At 37.3% G+C, this 18,016-nt stretch overlaps 1 protein-coding gene across 1 annotated transcript in view; it reads right to left on the reverse strand.

Moving 5' to 3' along the window:
- Nucleotides 1-18,016, reverse strand: part of KIF3A (kinesin family member 3A) — a 50,339-nt gene that overhangs the window by 16,982 nt on the left and 15,341 nt on the right. The window contains exons 3-8 of the mRNA XM_021701853.1: nucleotides 16,680-16,824; nucleotides 16,447-16,531; nucleotides 7,723-7,828; nucleotides 2,788-2,927; nucleotides 2,185-2,382; nucleotides 1,699-1,873 (exon numbers count right to left, since the gene is read on the reverse strand). Coding sequence (XP_021557528.1) covers nucleotides 1,699-1,873; nucleotides 2,185-2,382; nucleotides 2,788-2,927; nucleotides 7,723-7,828; nucleotides 16,447-16,531; nucleotides 16,680-16,824 — 849 coding nt within the window. The remainder of the gene's footprint in view (nucleotides 1-1,698; nucleotides 1,874-2,184; nucleotides 2,383-2,787; nucleotides 2,928-7,722; nucleotides 7,829-16,446; nucleotides 16,532-16,679; nucleotides 16,825-18,016) is intronic.

The raw sequence follows: 18,016 nt of genomic DNA on the forward strand, positions 1-18,016 counted from the left end.
ACTCAAAGGAACTGAAAGCAAGAACTCAACACAGATCTGTACACCCACATTCATAGCCAGATTATTTACAGTAGTCAAAAGGCAGAAGCAACCCATGTGTCCACCAAAAGATGAATGGATAAACAAAATGTGGTATATACAAACAATGGGATATTATTCAGCCTTAAAAAGGAAGGAAATTCTGACGCATGCTATGATACGGATGAACCTTGAAGACATTATGCTAAGTAAATAAGCCAGACACAAAAGCACATGTACTATATGATTCTACCCATATGAGTTATCTAGAATAATCAAATTCAGAGACAGAATAGTGGTTACCAGGGGCTGAGGCAAAGAGGGGGATAGAGAGTTAATGTTTAATGGGTACAGAGCTTCATTTGAGGATGATTAAAAAGTTTTAGGGATGGATGACGGTAATGGTTACAGAACAATGTTAACATACTTAATGCCACAGAATAAAAAAAAGTAGTAAATTTTACGTTACATTTATTTTGCCACAATGAAAAAATGTAAAAAAATAAAGGCAGCAAAATAAAGGTGTGAACTGAACGTTAACAAATCTAAGAAATTTTAAATCTTTAAAACATATTGACTATAAATACCACCTAGTGGTCATATTTAAAATACCAAATTTCATTATCTAAGAGGCAGCTCAATTACTGCTTTTCCTCAAAAATCTTACTCAAGTTTATTGAATCAGTACCCTTTCCAAACATCTGTGATGGTGGCATCTCTGCAACTCACATCTGTTCTATCCAGTTTCCCCACAAACTGTAAAAAAAAAAAAAAACCATTCTGAAGCCTTTTGTTTACCTGGTATGAAAAGGAGCCCTATGCCAATCGGTTCTTAGCATGAAAGTGTAGAGTCACTGAGCACTTAAAGACAGTCTGTAAATTTCTCATCCTCATGAACAAGGTCTTCAGACTTTCTAACCTTCTAACATCTTGTTAGAAAAGGATTCCCCGGGGCGCCTGGGTGGCTCAGTCGTTAAGCGTCTGCCTTCGGCTCAGGTCATGATCCCGGGGCCCTGGGATCGAGCCCCGCATCAGGCGCCCTGCTCAGTGGGAAGCCTGCTTCTCCCTCTCCCACTCCCCCTGCTTGTGTTCCCTCTCTCGCTGTCTCTCTGTCAAATAAATAAATAAAATCTTAAAAAAAAAAAAAAAAAAAAGGATTCCCCAAACAGAATCTCATGTTCAAATTTAAGCATGAAAGTATATTTTCAAAGTCACACAATAAATTTTTACTTATAGTAAATTCTGTTTACCCATGACTCTGATAGATTTCTTTACTTTGAATATTAGTGACTGAAATCTTTCTCAAAGAACTCCGGGTCATTTTCACCTAAATACATATATGGTAAAACTTGCTGTTATACAAAGACAAAAAAAATTCATTATTTAGTAAGTGGTCAAATGAAATCTATAAAAGGAAATGGGGGCTGAGATGATTGAGATGGAGGTTTAAATTAAATGAATTTTTTTAAAATTACATACACAAATATTACATAATTATACTTAAACTTAATATGAAAATGCTAAAGTGTGTATGTATCAAGTTACTTTGCAGAAATATCGCTTTCAGTATCAAAGTTAGATGCTCAAAGAATTTTAATAAGTTGTTTTTATTAGAACACTTCGTGGTTAAGCAACATATTTTCAGCCAATATTCACATTAATATTTTGAGGAAAAGTTACCTTCTTCAAGCTTTTTTTTCAGTTCCTCTATTTCTTTCTGAAACTGGCGAAGCAAAGCATCCTTTGGGTCTTCATTAATTCTAGCTTTATTTTTAATATTCTTAGCACGGTTAGCATACCGTAATGTACTGATAGTTTCATCATAATTGTAATCTGCTGGCCCAATATTTGCACACTGTTGAATTAGGAATACAAAACATTTTACACTTGATGCAGTTAAAATTAATACTACCATTATGAATACATCAAAAAGAATTTTTGAAATATAGTTGTTCTCCTCTAGCTTTCTTGAACAAGAAAGCATCAACCACATGGATTTCCAAACACCATTATATGGATTAGCATACACAGCGTACTTGAAAAAGAATAACCACAAATCACAAGTGAAATAATCAATAGTTTTAAAAATGTTATGCAGAGCAATTACTGGCATAAACAGGTATCTGAAATTTTCCTGATGATAACTATTCTACAATTAAGTCTTACCATCATGGTTTTTGAATTTCCTCCTAAGGAATCCTGAAGAAGACGAGTCAATTTAGAGTTGCGATAAGGAACATGAGTGCTTTTTCCGTCAACCAAGGCAGAAATTACATTACCAAGGGTGGAAAGCGAAAGATTGATTTTTGTGGCTTCCTTTAGACGCTGTCCAGTAGCTCCAGTTTTTGCTTGTCTTTCTGAACCCTAGCAATAAACAGAGACAGAAATAAAGCTAAAATTAAAAATACAGAATATTCCTCTGAAAGTTTAAAACAAAATTTGACACTAAAAAATCTGCTATGGTATCTGGAATTTGCTTCAAAATAATACAGGCAGGGAAAAAGTGGCTGATGGTAGAAATGAAACAGAACTGGCCATGAATGGATTGAAGTTGGGTCACAGGTACATGGGAGACCATACTATTCTTAGTACTTTTGTAGACATTAGAAGTTAGAAATATTCCATAATAAATAATAAGTTAAAAACACATACACAAGTAAACAACTTAAAAACTGTATGTAAATCACACATTTTCACTTGAATTTTTATTCACTTATAAAATGCAAAAAATCACAAGAGTTATTCCTTGAGTAGCGTCTTGTTACTTACAGCAAGATCTACAAGATGGAGCTTCCCCATTCTGACATGCATGTTACCATCAACGCCTTTTTCACTGCATTCTATAGTAATTGTAAAGATGGCATGGGAACGGGAACTATGTTCATTCATATTAGTTGCACCAACAGAACCTTGAAGAAAGGAAGGAAATTCTTAAAAAGTTTAACAAGAGGGAGTATTTTTAAAAATAATTAAATATCCAGAATGGTTTAAAATACTTAATTTCATCATAGCGAAGAGCCAGAGAGCATGGCTAAACCAGAAAAGCATAGGTTTATTTAACATTAGAAATTTCTCTGACAATTCATGTTGATAACAAAAGAATGTGTAACGTTTCATACTACAAAGGTAATTTTAGGATAAAATACTTAATTTCAATCCCAAGTATTAGTGACTAAAAAAATAACTAACTTAGGTTAAAAAAAAAAAGTTAAATAATTTAAAAAATTATTGCTGTTTCAGCTGTCTCTAAAAAGTTATTACGTTCCGAGAATCTAAATCACAGAAATACTTGCATATATGCATGAGATGATACAGGATATTCAGTACAGCACTGTTTGCAATATCAAGAGATCAGAAACAACCAAAAGGACAGTGGTCAATCTATTATAGAACAGTCATGGGGCACCTGGGTGGCTTAGTCAGTTAAGCGTCTGACTCTTGATTTTGGCTCAGGTCATGAGATCGAACCCTCCCTCTTCCTCTCCCACCCCCACCCCCGCTTGCATGCTCTCTCTCTAAATAAATAAATAAATAAAATCTTAAGAAAAATAGTCATACTATGGACTACTAAACCGTCCTTTAAAAACACAAAATAGATCTGTATGTATGACGTGGAAAGATACCCATAACATATGAACTAAAAAAAAAAGAGAGAGAAAGGAATATATAGTATGACTCTATTTCTATTAAACAAAAGCACCCACTCAGAATATACCAAGTATTTATGTAAGTATAAATATTTTACATAAATATATTATGTAAATAAAGAAAAAGGTCTGTTTTGTTTTTTATAATAGGCATGTATTAGTTTTTTTAATTGCCAAGTATTTGAAAAGCATTTTGTTAATTTTAGCCAATGTCAAAATTATCTTCTTACTATATATTCATGCAGAACTTCTCCATGCAAGCTCTGATTTTATAATTTGAAGACTAAAAGGGTATTCTTTATTAGCATATGGTTATATTAGAAGTCAGATAATTAGAATGTAAACTGCAATCATAAAGGAAAGCCCAATGGAAGAAGATAAAACAAAAATTAGTGAAAGAAAATACAAGGATTTGTGACTCCACACAAATTTTCTTTTAAATCATATTACAAACTTACGTATTTTTTCCAAAAATACTTAAAAAATAAATCCAGGGGTGCCTGCCTGGCTCAATCAGTAGAGCATGTGACTCCTGATCTCAGGGTTTTAAGTTTGAGCCCACATTGGGTGCAGAGATTACTTAAAAATCTTTAAAAAAACAAAATAAAATCTAACACCACTTCATAACATCTGATCAGTAGTGATACACATACTGAGTATTATTTTATCTTCTGGCTTTTCCACTTAAGATTATCTCCTATATTTCCATGTCCTGGGATCATGACCTGAGCTGAATTCAGGCAGACGCTTAACGACTGAGCCACCCAGGCACCCCAAGACTTGTTTTTCTTTTTTCTTTTTTTTTTTTGAAGATTTGTATTTTTATTTATTTGAGAGAGAGCACATGAGAGGGGGGAGGGTCAGAGGGAGAAGCAGACTCCCCGCCGAGCAGGGAGCCTTATGCGGGACTCCATCCCGGGACTCCAGGATCATGACCTGAGCCAAAGGCAGTCGCTTAACCAACTGAGCCACCCAGGCGCCCCCAAGACTTGTTTTTTCAATGTATACTTTGGTGCCTTTTGAATTTTACAGCATGTGTATGGATTACCTATTCAAAAAGAAAATTTTTTAAAGAAAATGATAATGGTTTAATGGCTGAAAAACCCTGCTCTACAGAAATATTAGCCAATTTACAATGGTGCCCACAATGCGAATATAAGTGACTATTTTAAATTTGCATTTTAATTGCTAAGCAGGTCACCTATTTGTTCATGGGATGAAAGGCTTATTTTCTTAAGTGCGATATTAACTATTTCTATACTATGACCACCTGGACAAAACAGGAACTAATTTTATATTTGTACCAATTTTTCATCTATTTAAAATAGCGGCTTTTACTGTCACATTTCCTCCCTCTGCTATTTTCCCCTGAATAGTTATTTTACTCTATTTCAATATGATAAAATTAGTATTTTTATGTTAGAACTTTTCTACTCGGGTATCTGTAATATCTTGGATATTTTCTACTTGAATATTTGTAATATTGTAAATGTCTAATTCTTAGACTCAATCTATTAAATAAGAGTATTTTCCTCTGCTCTCTTAGGTCTTCAAACGCCTTTGTATTCATTTCATTTCATTTTATTTCATTAGAATTGTTTAGTTTTCGGGGCACCTGGGTGGCTCAGTTGGTTAAGCAACTGCCTTCGGCTCAGGTCATGATCCTGGAGTCCCGGGATCGAGTCCCGCATCTGGCTCCCTGCTCAGCAGGGAGTCTGCTTCTCCCTCTCCCGCTCCCCCCTCTTGTGCTCTGTCTCTAAAATAAATAAATAAAATCTTAAAAAAAAAAAAAAAAAAAGAATTGTTTAGTTTTCCTTGAATGAATCTCACATACCAAATTAAACTTTCAGTTGTTAATGGAAGGTTTTTTGTGGGGTTTTTTGTTGTTGTTGTTGTTGTTGTTGTTTTTAAAGATTTTATTTATTTGACAGAGAGAGAGACAGCGAGAGAGGGAACACAAGTAGGGGGAGAGGGAGAGGGAGAAGCAGGCTTCCCGCCAAGCAGGGAGCCCGATGCAATGCGGGGCTCAATCCCAGGACTCTGGGATCATGACCTGAGCCGAAGGCAGATGCATAAGGACTGAGCTACCCAGGTGCCCCCGTTTTGTTTTGTTTTTAAGGGGTGGTTTTGATCACTACTGTGAACAGAATCATAAGTCAAAATTTTTTTTTACTGAATAAGCAATACATGTATATACTCCTGGTATAAAAAAAATTCAGAAATACAGACATACAAAAACATAAAGTAAAAGCTCCATATATCCCTGTTCTCCAATCTTACCTCCCCTTACCTAAAGGTAACCACTATTAAATGTCCTTTCACTAGTGTTTAACAAACACGCAAGTTGATAAACACATACACACACACTGCCCAAATACATAGCTGTTCAACAATTTGGCTTCTTTCCACATCTATAAATGCGATGATGCAGTACATACTATTCTGTAATTTGCTTTCTTTTCACTTAACGATGTATCTTGAAAATCTTTCAAGTCTCTACATGTAGATTTAACTCCTTTTTTTTATAGCTTCATTACGGTCCATAGTATTTCTGTGCCATAATTTATATAACCAATGTTTTACTGATAGTTAGACTGCATCGAACTTTTTGCTATTATAAATAATGTTTCAATAAGGCATTGTTTATGTCTAAAGATACTTTTCTAGATATTTACCAATATAGATATATAGATATGTATCTAAATACATATTAAAATTAGAAACCCTGGGTCAAAAGAAATGCATTTTAAAAATTTCAGCAGATACTGTTACACTCCCCTTCAAAAAGGCTGAAGCACTTGACATTCCCATCACCAGTGCCCATCTCTTCAGAGCTTTATGAACCTGGATATCCCTCCATCCGAAACAACCGGTAAAATATCTCCCACTGTTGTTTTAATACCCATGTTCCCAATTACTTGTCAAATTGAATATCCTGTGGTATGCTTGTTGATGTGTATAGTTCTGGGAATAACATATTCATGTACATCTTTTGCTCATTTTTCTGTTACAATTTGGCCTTTACTACTTGGTTTATAAAAATGCAACTCATTTTTTAATTTTTTCTTTAATTTCCTCGAGTTTGCTAGATTTATAGTCTAGCCAAAAAACACTTTTAAAAAAATGCTTACTTTCTATGTTCTTGTTCTTTACCTCTGATCTCTAATTGCTGCTAGCAACATCACTAGTATTAGGCCTGGGGCATTTTGTGTATTAAATAGCACTGCAACTTTTTATTCTTTAGACAAAACTTCAAACCCTTATTAAAAAGAATATCATTTAGGGGCGCCTGGGTGGCTCAGTCGTTAAGTGTCTGCCTTCGGCTCAGGTCATGATGCCGGGGTCCTGGGATCGAGCCCTACATCAGGCTCCTTGCTTGGCCAGGAGGCCTGCTTCTCCCTCTCCCACTCGCCCAGCTTGTGTTCCTGCTCTCGCTGTCTCTCTCTCGCTGTCAAATAAATAAATAAATAAATAATCTTTTAAAAATAAAAAAAACAAAAAGAATGTCATTTAATTTTGGTTTGCTTTTCTTGTCAACAAAAGAGAGGCAGTAAAGTGCTCAGTTAATGATGACCAATGGCCTAGGTTCAGATACTCACTCTGCCACTTACTAAGTAGTACATAACCTGGGACAAGTTACTTAGACTAAGTCTCGGTTTCGTCAGTCACAAAACAGGAATTTAGTACATTCGTAGTTCAGTTTGAGAATTTTAAAAAGATCATTCTTATGAAGAAAGCACTTAGCACAAGCACTTACCACACAGTAAGTGTTCAATAAATGTAACCAATATTATTATAGCTAAAAAGAGACAACTAGCTGTATGAGTTTCAAATATATAGCAGTATTACCAAGAAACAAAATTTTGGTCAGCACAGAAGGCAATGTGTGATCTCTTTCATTCATGTATGTTCTCTACATAGTAAATAATCAAGGAGAAAGGGCTGTCAAGAAACTTTAAAAATCCAGTCTCTGTGGGGCAAAGTGCCATAACCAGTTTTGCTTCTAAAAGCCTACTCAATACACAAACGTTCAATCACAATTCTGTACTACACTTACGATTTTTGTGGCCTAGTGTCATAATTCTATCCATATCATCAGCATTATTTACCACGTAAGCTGATAAATCTTTGATGTAAACTCCCACATCAGGTCTTTCTTTAACCTAAAAAAGAAAAAAGAAAAGAAAAAATGACCCTAAGATTTTATGCACATACCGTAATTCCACCACAGTTATCAAACATGTACTATGTGTTGGACACTCTGCTAAAAAGTGAGGATACAGTGATGGACAAGGTAGACGTGGTTTCTACACCTGCACAGGTGACAACCTACAATGAGAACGTACAAATGAGTAACACCACACACTAATTATTTCAACTGGGATAATGTCACGAAGGAAAAAGACACAGGACACTATTGAGAATACACCATAGAGAGACTAAGCTAGTAAAGTAGGGACATACAGTTTCCCCAAGATGATGTGTATTATTTTTTTTAAAGATTCCATTCATTTATTTATTTTTATTTTTATTTTTTTTAAGATTTTATTTATTTGCGAGAGAGAGAATGAGAGACAGAGAGCATGAGAGGGGGGAGGGTCAGAGGGAGAAGCAGACTCCCTGCTGAGCAGGGAGCCCGATGCGGGACTCGATCCCGGGACTCCAGGATCATGACCTGAGCCGAAGGCAGTCGCTTAACCAACTGAGCCACCCAGGCGCCCCCATTCATTTATTTCTGAGAGAGAGAGAGAATGAGCACACGTACAGGCAGGGGGAGCGGCAGAGGGAGCGGCAGAGGGAGCGGCAGAGGGAGAAGCAGACACCCCGCGGAGCAGGGAGCCCGACTTGGGACTCAATCCCAAGACCCCGGGACCATGACCCGAGCCGAAGGCAGACGCCTAACTGACCGAGCCACCCAGGTGTCCCCCAAGATGACGTTTAAGCTAAGACTTGATGAAATAAGAGGTAGCCAATCGGGTTTGGGTAGCAGGAAAAGATTATGTGCTAGGATCCTGAAATGGGCCAAAACCAGGCACTTAAAAAAAAAGCCAAGTTGGCTGGGAAGAGTAGGAAGCACAGGTAAAATAGGTGGGATATCTGGCGAGAGAGGTACCCAGAGGTAAGACTAAGCATAGTTATTGGTCTTTATCTTAACAGCAACTTGAAGATCATGGAGGATTTCAAACAAATGAGTGAAATAAACAGATCTATGACATCTATGTAAAAATGTTACCTTTCTGTGAGTAACTTTATTTACCAAATATGAAGGATATATAAATACAGTGTCAGAAATATAAAATTCACTTTGTAAGGCCCTAGAAGTCACCGCCACAAGTAACAAAATACATGTATCCTCAAGAGCTACTGTAGGTTGGGTTGCAGACCACCACAATAAAGCGAATACTCAAACCATGTCAAACGAATTTCTTGGTTTCCCACTCCATATACAATTACGTTTACATTACACTGTAATCTTTTAAGTGTATGATAGCATTATGTCTAAAAAACAGTAATATATAACTTAATTAAGAAATATTTTATTGCTAGGGGTGCCTGGGTGGCTCAGTCGTTAAGCGTCTGCCCTCAGCTCAGGTCATGATCCCAGGGTCCTGGGATCGAGCCCCACGTCGGACTCCCTGCTCCGCGGGAAGCCTGCTTCTCCCTCTCCCACTCCCCCTCCTTGTGTTCCCTCCCTCGATGTGTCTCTCTCTGTCAAATAAATAAATAAAATCTTTAAAAAAAATATTTTATTGCTAAAAATGCTAACCATCATCTGAGCTTTCAGCCAGTTGACACTTTTTTACTGGTGGAGGGTCTTATCTCAATGCTGACGGCTGCTGACTGGTCAGGGCGAGGAAGCTGAAGGCTGGGGTGGCTGTGGCAGTTTCCTAAAATGATACAACAAAGCTTGCGGCAATGACTGACTCTTCCTTTCAAGAATGATCTCTCCATAGAACGTGATGCTGTTTGCTAGCATTTTACCCACAGCAGAACTTCTTTCAAAATTGGAGCCACTCCTCTCAAACCCTGCCACTGCTCTATCAACAAAGTTTATGAAATATTCCAAACCCTTTGATGCCATTTCAACAGTCTTCACAGCATCTTCACCAGGAGTAGATTCCATCTCAAAAAACCACTTTCTTTGTTCATCCGTAGGAAGTAACTCCTCATCCATTAGGTTTTATCATGAGATTGTAGCAATTCAGCCACATCTTCAGGCTCCACTTCTCAACCTAGTTCTCTTGCTGTTTCCATCACATCTGCAGTGACTTCCTCCACTGAAGTCTTGAACTCCTCCCAGTCATCCATGAGGGTTGGAACTGACTTCTTCCAAACTCTTGTTAATGCTGATATTGTGATTGCTTCTCATGAGTCATGAATGTTCTTAATGGCATCTAGAAGTGTGAATCCTTTCCAGAAGATTTTCAATTTACTTTGCCCAGATCCCTTAGAGGAATAACTCTCTATGGCAGCTATAGCCTTAGGAAATGTATTTCTTCAATAACAAGACTTGATCCATGGGCTGTAGAATGGACGTCATGTTAGCAGGCATGAAAACAACACTCATCTCATTGTACATCTTCATCAGTGCTCTTAGGTGACCCGGTGCAGTCAATAAGTAGTAATATTCTGACAGAAATCTTTTTCTCTGAGGTCTCAACAGTGGACTTAAAATATTCAGTGACCCAGGTTGTGGACAGACGTGCTGTCATCCGGCCTTGTTGTGCCATTTACAGATGAAAGACAAAGTATATTTAGCATAATTCTTAAGGGCCCTAGGAGTTTTCAGAGTGTTAAATGAGCACTGGCTTCAACTTACAGTCACCAGCTGCATTAGCTTGTAATAAGAGAGTCAGTGTGTCCTTTGAAGCTTTGAAGCCAGGCACTGACTTCACTTCTCTAGTTATCAAAGTCCTAGACAGCATCTTCTTCCAATAGAAAGCTGTGTGATCTGCATTGAAAATCTGCTGTTTAGTGTAGCCGCCTTCATGAGTTATCTTAGCTGGAACTCCTGGTTAACTTGCTACAGCTCCTACATCAGCAGGTGCTACTTCATCTTGCACTTTCATGTTATGGAGATGGCTTCCTTAAACCTCATGAACTAACCCTTGCTAGTTTCAGACTTTTCTCGTACAGCCTCCTTACCTCTCTTGACCTTCACAGAATTGAAGAGAGTTAGGGCCTTGCCCTGGATTAGGCTTTGGCTAGGAGAATGTTGTGGCTAGTATGACCTTTTGTCCAAACCACTAAAACTTTCTCCACATCAGTAATAAGTCTGTTTGCTTCCTTATCATGTGTGTGTACACTAGAGTAGTGCTTTTAATTTCCTTCAGGAACTCTTCTTTTACAGTCAAAAGTTGCTAACTATTTGGTGCAGGAGGCCTAACTTCCAGCCTATCTTGGCTTTCCACATGCCTTTCTCACTAAACTTAATCATTTCTAGCTTCTGATTTAAGGAGACGTGCGACTCTACCTTTCACTTGCACACTTACAGGCCACTGTGCGGTTAACTGGCCTAATTTCAGTATTGCTGTCTGTCAGGGAATAGAGAGTCCCAAGGAGAGAAAGAGAAATGGGGAAAGGGCAGTCAGCGGAGCGGTCAGAACACACACATTTATTAAGTCTGCTGTTTTATTTGGGCATGGTTTGTGGCACACCACAAACAATTACAATGGTAACACCAAAGATCACTGATCACAGATCACTGTAATACAGTAACAATGAAAAAGTTTGAAATACTGCAATAATTACCACAACGTGACACAGAGACATGAAATGAGCAACTGCTGTTTGAAAAACGGTGCCAATAGGTTGCTGGACACAGGGTAAAAAATGCGGTATCTGGAAAGCGCAATAAAGCGAAGCACTGTAAGACGAGGTATGCCTGTAAAGTGAAGCTGAGGCTGAGGTCGATGGCTGCCAGTGGAGTGACCACAGGTAGTAGGACCTCACAAAGATGACAAACGAAAGTTTAAAAAACAATCCCAAGACAAAAATCACAAGGGCAGACGCTCCAAGTTCCAGGTGTTGACTTGAGACCTAGTTGGGGGTTTGGGAGTTTTTTGTTCTTTTTTGGATAACAATTTATAAGATATATTTATATATTAGGAAAAACTACTCTTTTTCTGTCATGGGATATAAATATGCCCTAATTTATTAGTAGTAAAGGAGTAGGCTGGCCTCTATAAACCAGTGGGGGTCGAAATGTGCCGTGAGAACCCCATGGTGGCCCTGCAGAGGCTGCTGTAGGAGTTTGGGTGTCCTCAGACTGAGACAAATTCTAAAGAGAGCTTCACTTTCGTGTGTTTTGACACTGTGCTTCCATGTAAAGGTCTGGTTTGATGAATGTATTTAAATGCTTTAAAACTTTTAAATGTTTGAAAATTACTGGTCTGTATCAATGCTTCTCAGAAAATCTATGGTAAAGAACAATGTGTGTATTTCTAATCTGCCAAACTGCTATTTCTGAAAAATACAAAAATCATGCATCTGATGTCATGGCAATGTCAAATTGCTATAAGCGTTTACTCTCACATTCTGCACTGTCACCGCAGACTGGAAACACGCTTCTAACAGGCATTAGTCTGCAAAATCTAAGGTCATTTCCAATCACAATATGACATTAATTCAAAATTCAATTAATAAGTGTAAATAAACTGATTAGATATGAAAGATGAAGAAATCAAATGTGATTCTAAATTTGTGAAAGTTTTTTTTTTTTTTTTAAAGATTTTATTTATTTGACAGAGAGAGAGATAGCAATAGCAGGAACACAAGCAGGGGGAATGGGAGAGGGAGAAGCAGGCTTCTTGCCTAGCAGGGAGCCCGATGTGGGACTCGATCCCAGGACCCTGGGATCATGACCTGAGCCGAAGGCAGACGCTTAACGACTGAGCCACCCAGGCGCCCTGTGAAAGTTTTTTTTAAATTGGGTAATGCTTCAAATAATTTTTGTCAGGGGCACCTGGCTGGCTTAGTCGGTTAAGCATCTGCCTTCGGCTCGGGTCATGATCCCAGGGTCCTGGGATCAAGTCCCGCATCAGGTTCCCTGCTCAGCGGGGAATCTGCTTCTCCCTCTGCTGCTCCCCCTGCTCATGGGCACGGGCTCTCTCTCTTTCTCTCACATGAATAAATAAAATCTTTAAAAATAGTAATTTTTGTCATAAAAATATAGAAATTTAACTTCTGTAACAAATACTGTTTATAACACTAGAAGAACAGATCTCAAAGGAGCAGTTACTCCCAACCTAGAATGCTTCAGAGATTTATAGGGGGAGTTTCTGGTTCATTTGAGGGCACTAGTGGCATTCATAGGCAGGAGCAACGGACACTAAACATCCTGAAATGGGTGGGATGGTCTGCCAATAAAGAAATGCCCCCACAATTTTGAATGTCTTAGCATATATTCACATGGGTGAAAAAAATTCCTTATGATTACCTGTGTCTAGACCCTGACTCTGTTTTATATATATAAACAAAGTGCTTTTCCACAATAATAATAAAGGAATAGAAATACAGAAAACTGAAGAAAGAACTACTACTTTATTTTGTTCAGAACCCTACCAAGAACTTGTCACTATTTTAAAAAACCATTCATTGACAGTAACACCACTCAAGGTATTTAGATCACCAAGACAGCATATCTATAACAGTCTGCATTTATAGCTGTTGCATTCATAATGATTACTTATGCCTCTGACTACTTCGTTATGTCATTGAGTGTTGTCACATCTAAGCATTTATATAATGAAATACTAGCATTTTATTTTTTCAGAACTTTGTTCTCATTTCTATTATAATTGGTCACTATATAAATACTTGAAAAATTACGTGTGTAGGTAGATTTTATTATCTATGAATTTTATTTCAGAATAGTTAAAGGGACATTACAAAATATATGTTATAAAAATGGGGCCCTGGGTCTAATACAGTTGAGAATCATTGACGAGAATGTTCCTGAGAATAAATCTGATCTGTAATTACTGATACAAATGGAAATGTTTTTTCTAAATGATTTTTATTCTAATAATTTCTGCAATAAGAAACTTTTAAAAGGTGAAAGTATAGAATTAAAGTATCCATCAAAACTGACGTCAAAGATGACAACTAGAAAAAAAGAAACTTACCTTGACATTTCCTATGTATACATCATCATTACAGAATGAGCCTTCATTAAGGTCCAACAAATAATACCTAAGCCTGTAATACACTGCTCCAAAAGCTCAGCTTATATAGTAAACTTAAAAAGGGTAGGGGCTCCTGGATGGCTCAGATGGTTAATCATTCGACTCTTGATTTCAGCTCAGGTCATGATCTCAGGGTCCTGAGATCAAGCCTCGTGTCGGGCTCTGCACTGGGCATGGAGCCTGCTTAAGATTCTCTCTCTCTCTCCCTCTCCTTTCCCTCTAAGGGGGGAAAAAAAAAAGGGTAACATTTATTTAATACTATCTTACGTGTCAAGCCTTGATTTAAACACTTTGTATTAATTTGTTAATGCTGGCAATAATCCTATGAAGTAGATACTGTTATTACTTCCATTTGCATGTGGCAAAACTAAGGCTCATATAGGTTAAATAACTTGCTCAAGATATCATAGCCAGAACGCAAGCTATGATGGAAGGACTCCAAAAACCATCCCTGTAATTCTAGATGATACCACCATTCGCCTGCTACATGACTGTCAGGAAACCCCTCTAGGTTTTGGTTTTCACAGCAACAAAACTGAACTGCTAGGAAGATTAAATGAAATAAACTATGTACTACTACCACAATTTACTGCACTGAATGCCTACTATCACATTACAAGAGCTTAATAATAGTAGCTGCTCTTATTCTACATGTATTCTACACCATTCTACAAAGGTGGCTACTGTTATTCTGTATTCTATTCAGCTACTATATGCACACTATTCTTTAATTATTTTACTGACAATGGAATTCTAAACAAAATTCCAGTATTAACATTTTAAAGGCTAACCCTCTTTTGTCTCACATCCTAAAATATTTGGCAATATTTACCAATGGTTCACCACCTGACCCAGCAATCCAGCTTCAGGAATTTATCCTCAGATATGCCTGCACATGTATGAAGTCATATATATACAACACGACTTACTACAGAATTGTTTGTAACAGCAAAAGATTAGAAACAATCCAAGTGTTCATCAAGAGAGGGCTGGCTAAATACATTTTAATTATGTCCCTATAAAGAACAGTATGCAGCTTTTTTTTTTTAAGATTTTATTTATTTATTTATTTGAGAGAGAGAAAGAGCACAGAGGGAGAGTGAGAGGGAGAAGCAGACTCCCCACCGAGCAGAGAGCCTGACGCTGGGCTCCATCCCAGGACCCTGAGATCATGACCTGATATCTCTGACAACTGGATATCCACATGCACAATAATGAAGTTGGTCCTCTACCTCAACCATATACAAAAATTAACTCAAAATGGATCAAAGATCTAAATATAAAAGCTATAACTATAAAACTCTTCGAATAAAACAAAAGCATAAATCTTCATTCAATTCTGGAGTACTCTTAGCCTTTATACCAGAAAATGAAAACTTACATTCATGTAAAAATCTGTGTGCAAATGTTCATAGATGCTTGATTCATAACAGCCAAAAACTATAAACTGCCTAGATGTCCTTCAACAGGTGAACGGTGGAACTTTACATGTATACACCATGCAGTGCCACTCAGCAATAAAAAGTAAATGAACTATCAATACATGCAACAACTTGGATAAATCTCAGGGGGGTTATGCCAAGTGAAAAAGGCTGATCCCAAAAGGTTACATATTGTACGGTTCTATTTACGTGACATTTTTGAAAAGACAAAATTCTAGAACTTGAAAGCAGATTAGGGATTGTCAGGGGTGAGGGATGGTGACAGAGCAATGCAGTCTGGCTAGACGTGGACATGGTCATAAAAGGGTAACAGGAGGCATCTCTGTGATACGACTGTTTAGTACCTTAACGTGGTAGTGGATCTGTCAATCTAAACACAAAGAGGACAAGAAAAGCTGGAGCACTGTGAGTACAATCTGTAGACTGTATCAACGACAGTATCATGGTTGTGATACTCTACTACAGCTCTGTAAAATGTTACCACTGGGGAAAACTGTGTAAAAGGTACATCTATGTAAAGGGAACTCTCTCCATATTCTTTCTTACAGCCACATGACTCTACGCTTATCTGAATAAGAATTTTAATTTAAAAAAAAAGTGCAGATCAGGGGCACCTGGGTGGCTCAGATGGTTAAGCATCTGCCTTCGGCTTAGGTCATGATCCCAGGGTCCTGGGATCAAGTCCTGCATCGGGCTCCCTGCTCAGCGGGGAGCCTGCTTCTCCCTCTGCCTCTACCACTCCCCCTGCTTGTGCTCTCTCTCTCTCTCTCTGTGTCAAATAAACAAATAAAATCTTTTAAAAAAAAATTCTTTTTTAATAAAAAAAGTGCAGATCAAGGTACATGTATAACTACTTATGGAGTAGAAGTAAAATTATATTTGTTGATACTTACATAAAGGAACAATGAAGGAATACTGAAAGCGGTTATCTTAGGGTAAAAGTGGGCAGATGGGGTAGGAACAACTTTTCAAAGCATTAATTTTCACAGTATTTTAAATTTTGAATCATGATCATATTACCAGGTCAAAAAAATAAGTAAAATATTAAAAATACCTTTGGACAAAAAGAACCTTAATTTTTTTAAAAAAAAGAACCTTAATTTAGTAAACTTCTACTACTTTGGAAAGTACCCCAATTTCAGTTATCCTTACCTCTAACCTCTGTGTCTGATCCTTGCCCAAAAGGTCACGGACTTCTTCATTATATATTTCCAAATAAGACACTCGAACCAAAAATCTATAAATAAAACATCATTTTAGGAAGCATAAAGAGCAGAGAAATACTTATAAGAGTAGTTTTCAAATGTGTTTATAAGCTTTATACCTATATGCCTTTCTTGGGTTTGTACTTCTCAATATTAGAAAACAAAAGAATTCTCTTTTACCTTGTATCACCCTCTGCTTTTGCAATATGACCAAATATGTGAGCAAATGAATTTGGAATGATTCCTCTAAGTTCAGGAACGGCTCGAACACCTTCCATGGTAAAAGTTTTGCCTGTTCCAGTTTGTCCATATGCAAAAATAGTTCCTGAAAATGATGAAGAGAATCAAATCACTTTTTAGAGTCTAATGCTACAGAACAATAACTCTTAAAAGTAATTTCTTTGACACTGTGATGCAATTTCTTCCCTGGATTTAAAATTTATTCAAGTACAAATTTCTTTTTTTTTTAAAGATTTTATTTATTTGACAGACAGAGACATAGCAAGAGAGGGAACACAAGCAGGAGGAGTTGGAGAGGGAGAAGCAGGCTTCCCGCTGAGTAGGGAGCCCAATGTGGGGCTCAATCCCAGGACCCTGGGACCATGACCTGAGCCAAAGGCAGACACTTAATGACTGAGCCTCCCAGGCAACCCCTACAAATTTCACTTATATTATCAACAATAACAATATGTACTCTGTGCCACATGAGCCAAGCACTGTTAAAGTTCTCAAGTCAATGAGATATTCCTAATTATTAATGAAAAGTATTCCAAGCCCTAAAAGCAAAATTTTACATTATGGCTAATTATAAGAAATTTACTATAATGTGTATGTTAATTACTTAATGTGGACATTAAATTGGAGAAGGTAGTGTAATTGCAGCAACAAAAGAATACAGGTTCTATAACGGAAAGACCTCAGTGTGAATCCACACATCTGCCACTTTTGGCCACCTGAGCTTAGACAAGAGATTGTCTCTCAGACTCAGAGATTGTCTCCTCAGTGGTAAAACGAGGATAAGAATAACTACCCAACATGAACAGTAAGAACCAAATGAAACAGTTTACTCCACATGACCAGCATGATGCCTGGTAGAGTACAAGCAAATGGCAGGTTTTTTTCTTCTTAATCCTAAAATAAATTCATTTTAAAAATAAGTATTTTTTAAGTAAAATCTGTAAGGAATGGGGGAGTTAAAAAATGTGACAATTATTATAGGTAATTATAGATACAATTTGAACTTTCTAAATACCTAAATTCATTAATTCAGCAACTACTTAGCACACACCTGAGTATGGCATATGCTAGGCACCAGGGACACAGTGACAAACAAGACAAACAGAATCCTTAATTTTATGGTGTGCATCATCTTGGAGAGGGGATACTGGTCAAATATTTACAAGCAGGATGAGTGTTGGGAATAAGAAACGGAGTTCTAGCTGAGAGTAAAGGGATACAATCTAGGCAGGAGAAATGACACAAGGGGAAAGTGGAGGGAAGTCAAGAAAGGCGTTCCA

The sequence above is a fragment of the Neomonachus schauinslandi genome, chromosome 7, assembly GCF_002201575.2.
Source record: "Neomonachus schauinslandi chromosome 7, ASM220157v2, whole genome shotgun sequence".
NCBI lineage: Eukaryota > Metazoa > Chordata > Mammalia > Carnivora > Phocidae > Neomonachus > Neomonachus schauinslandi.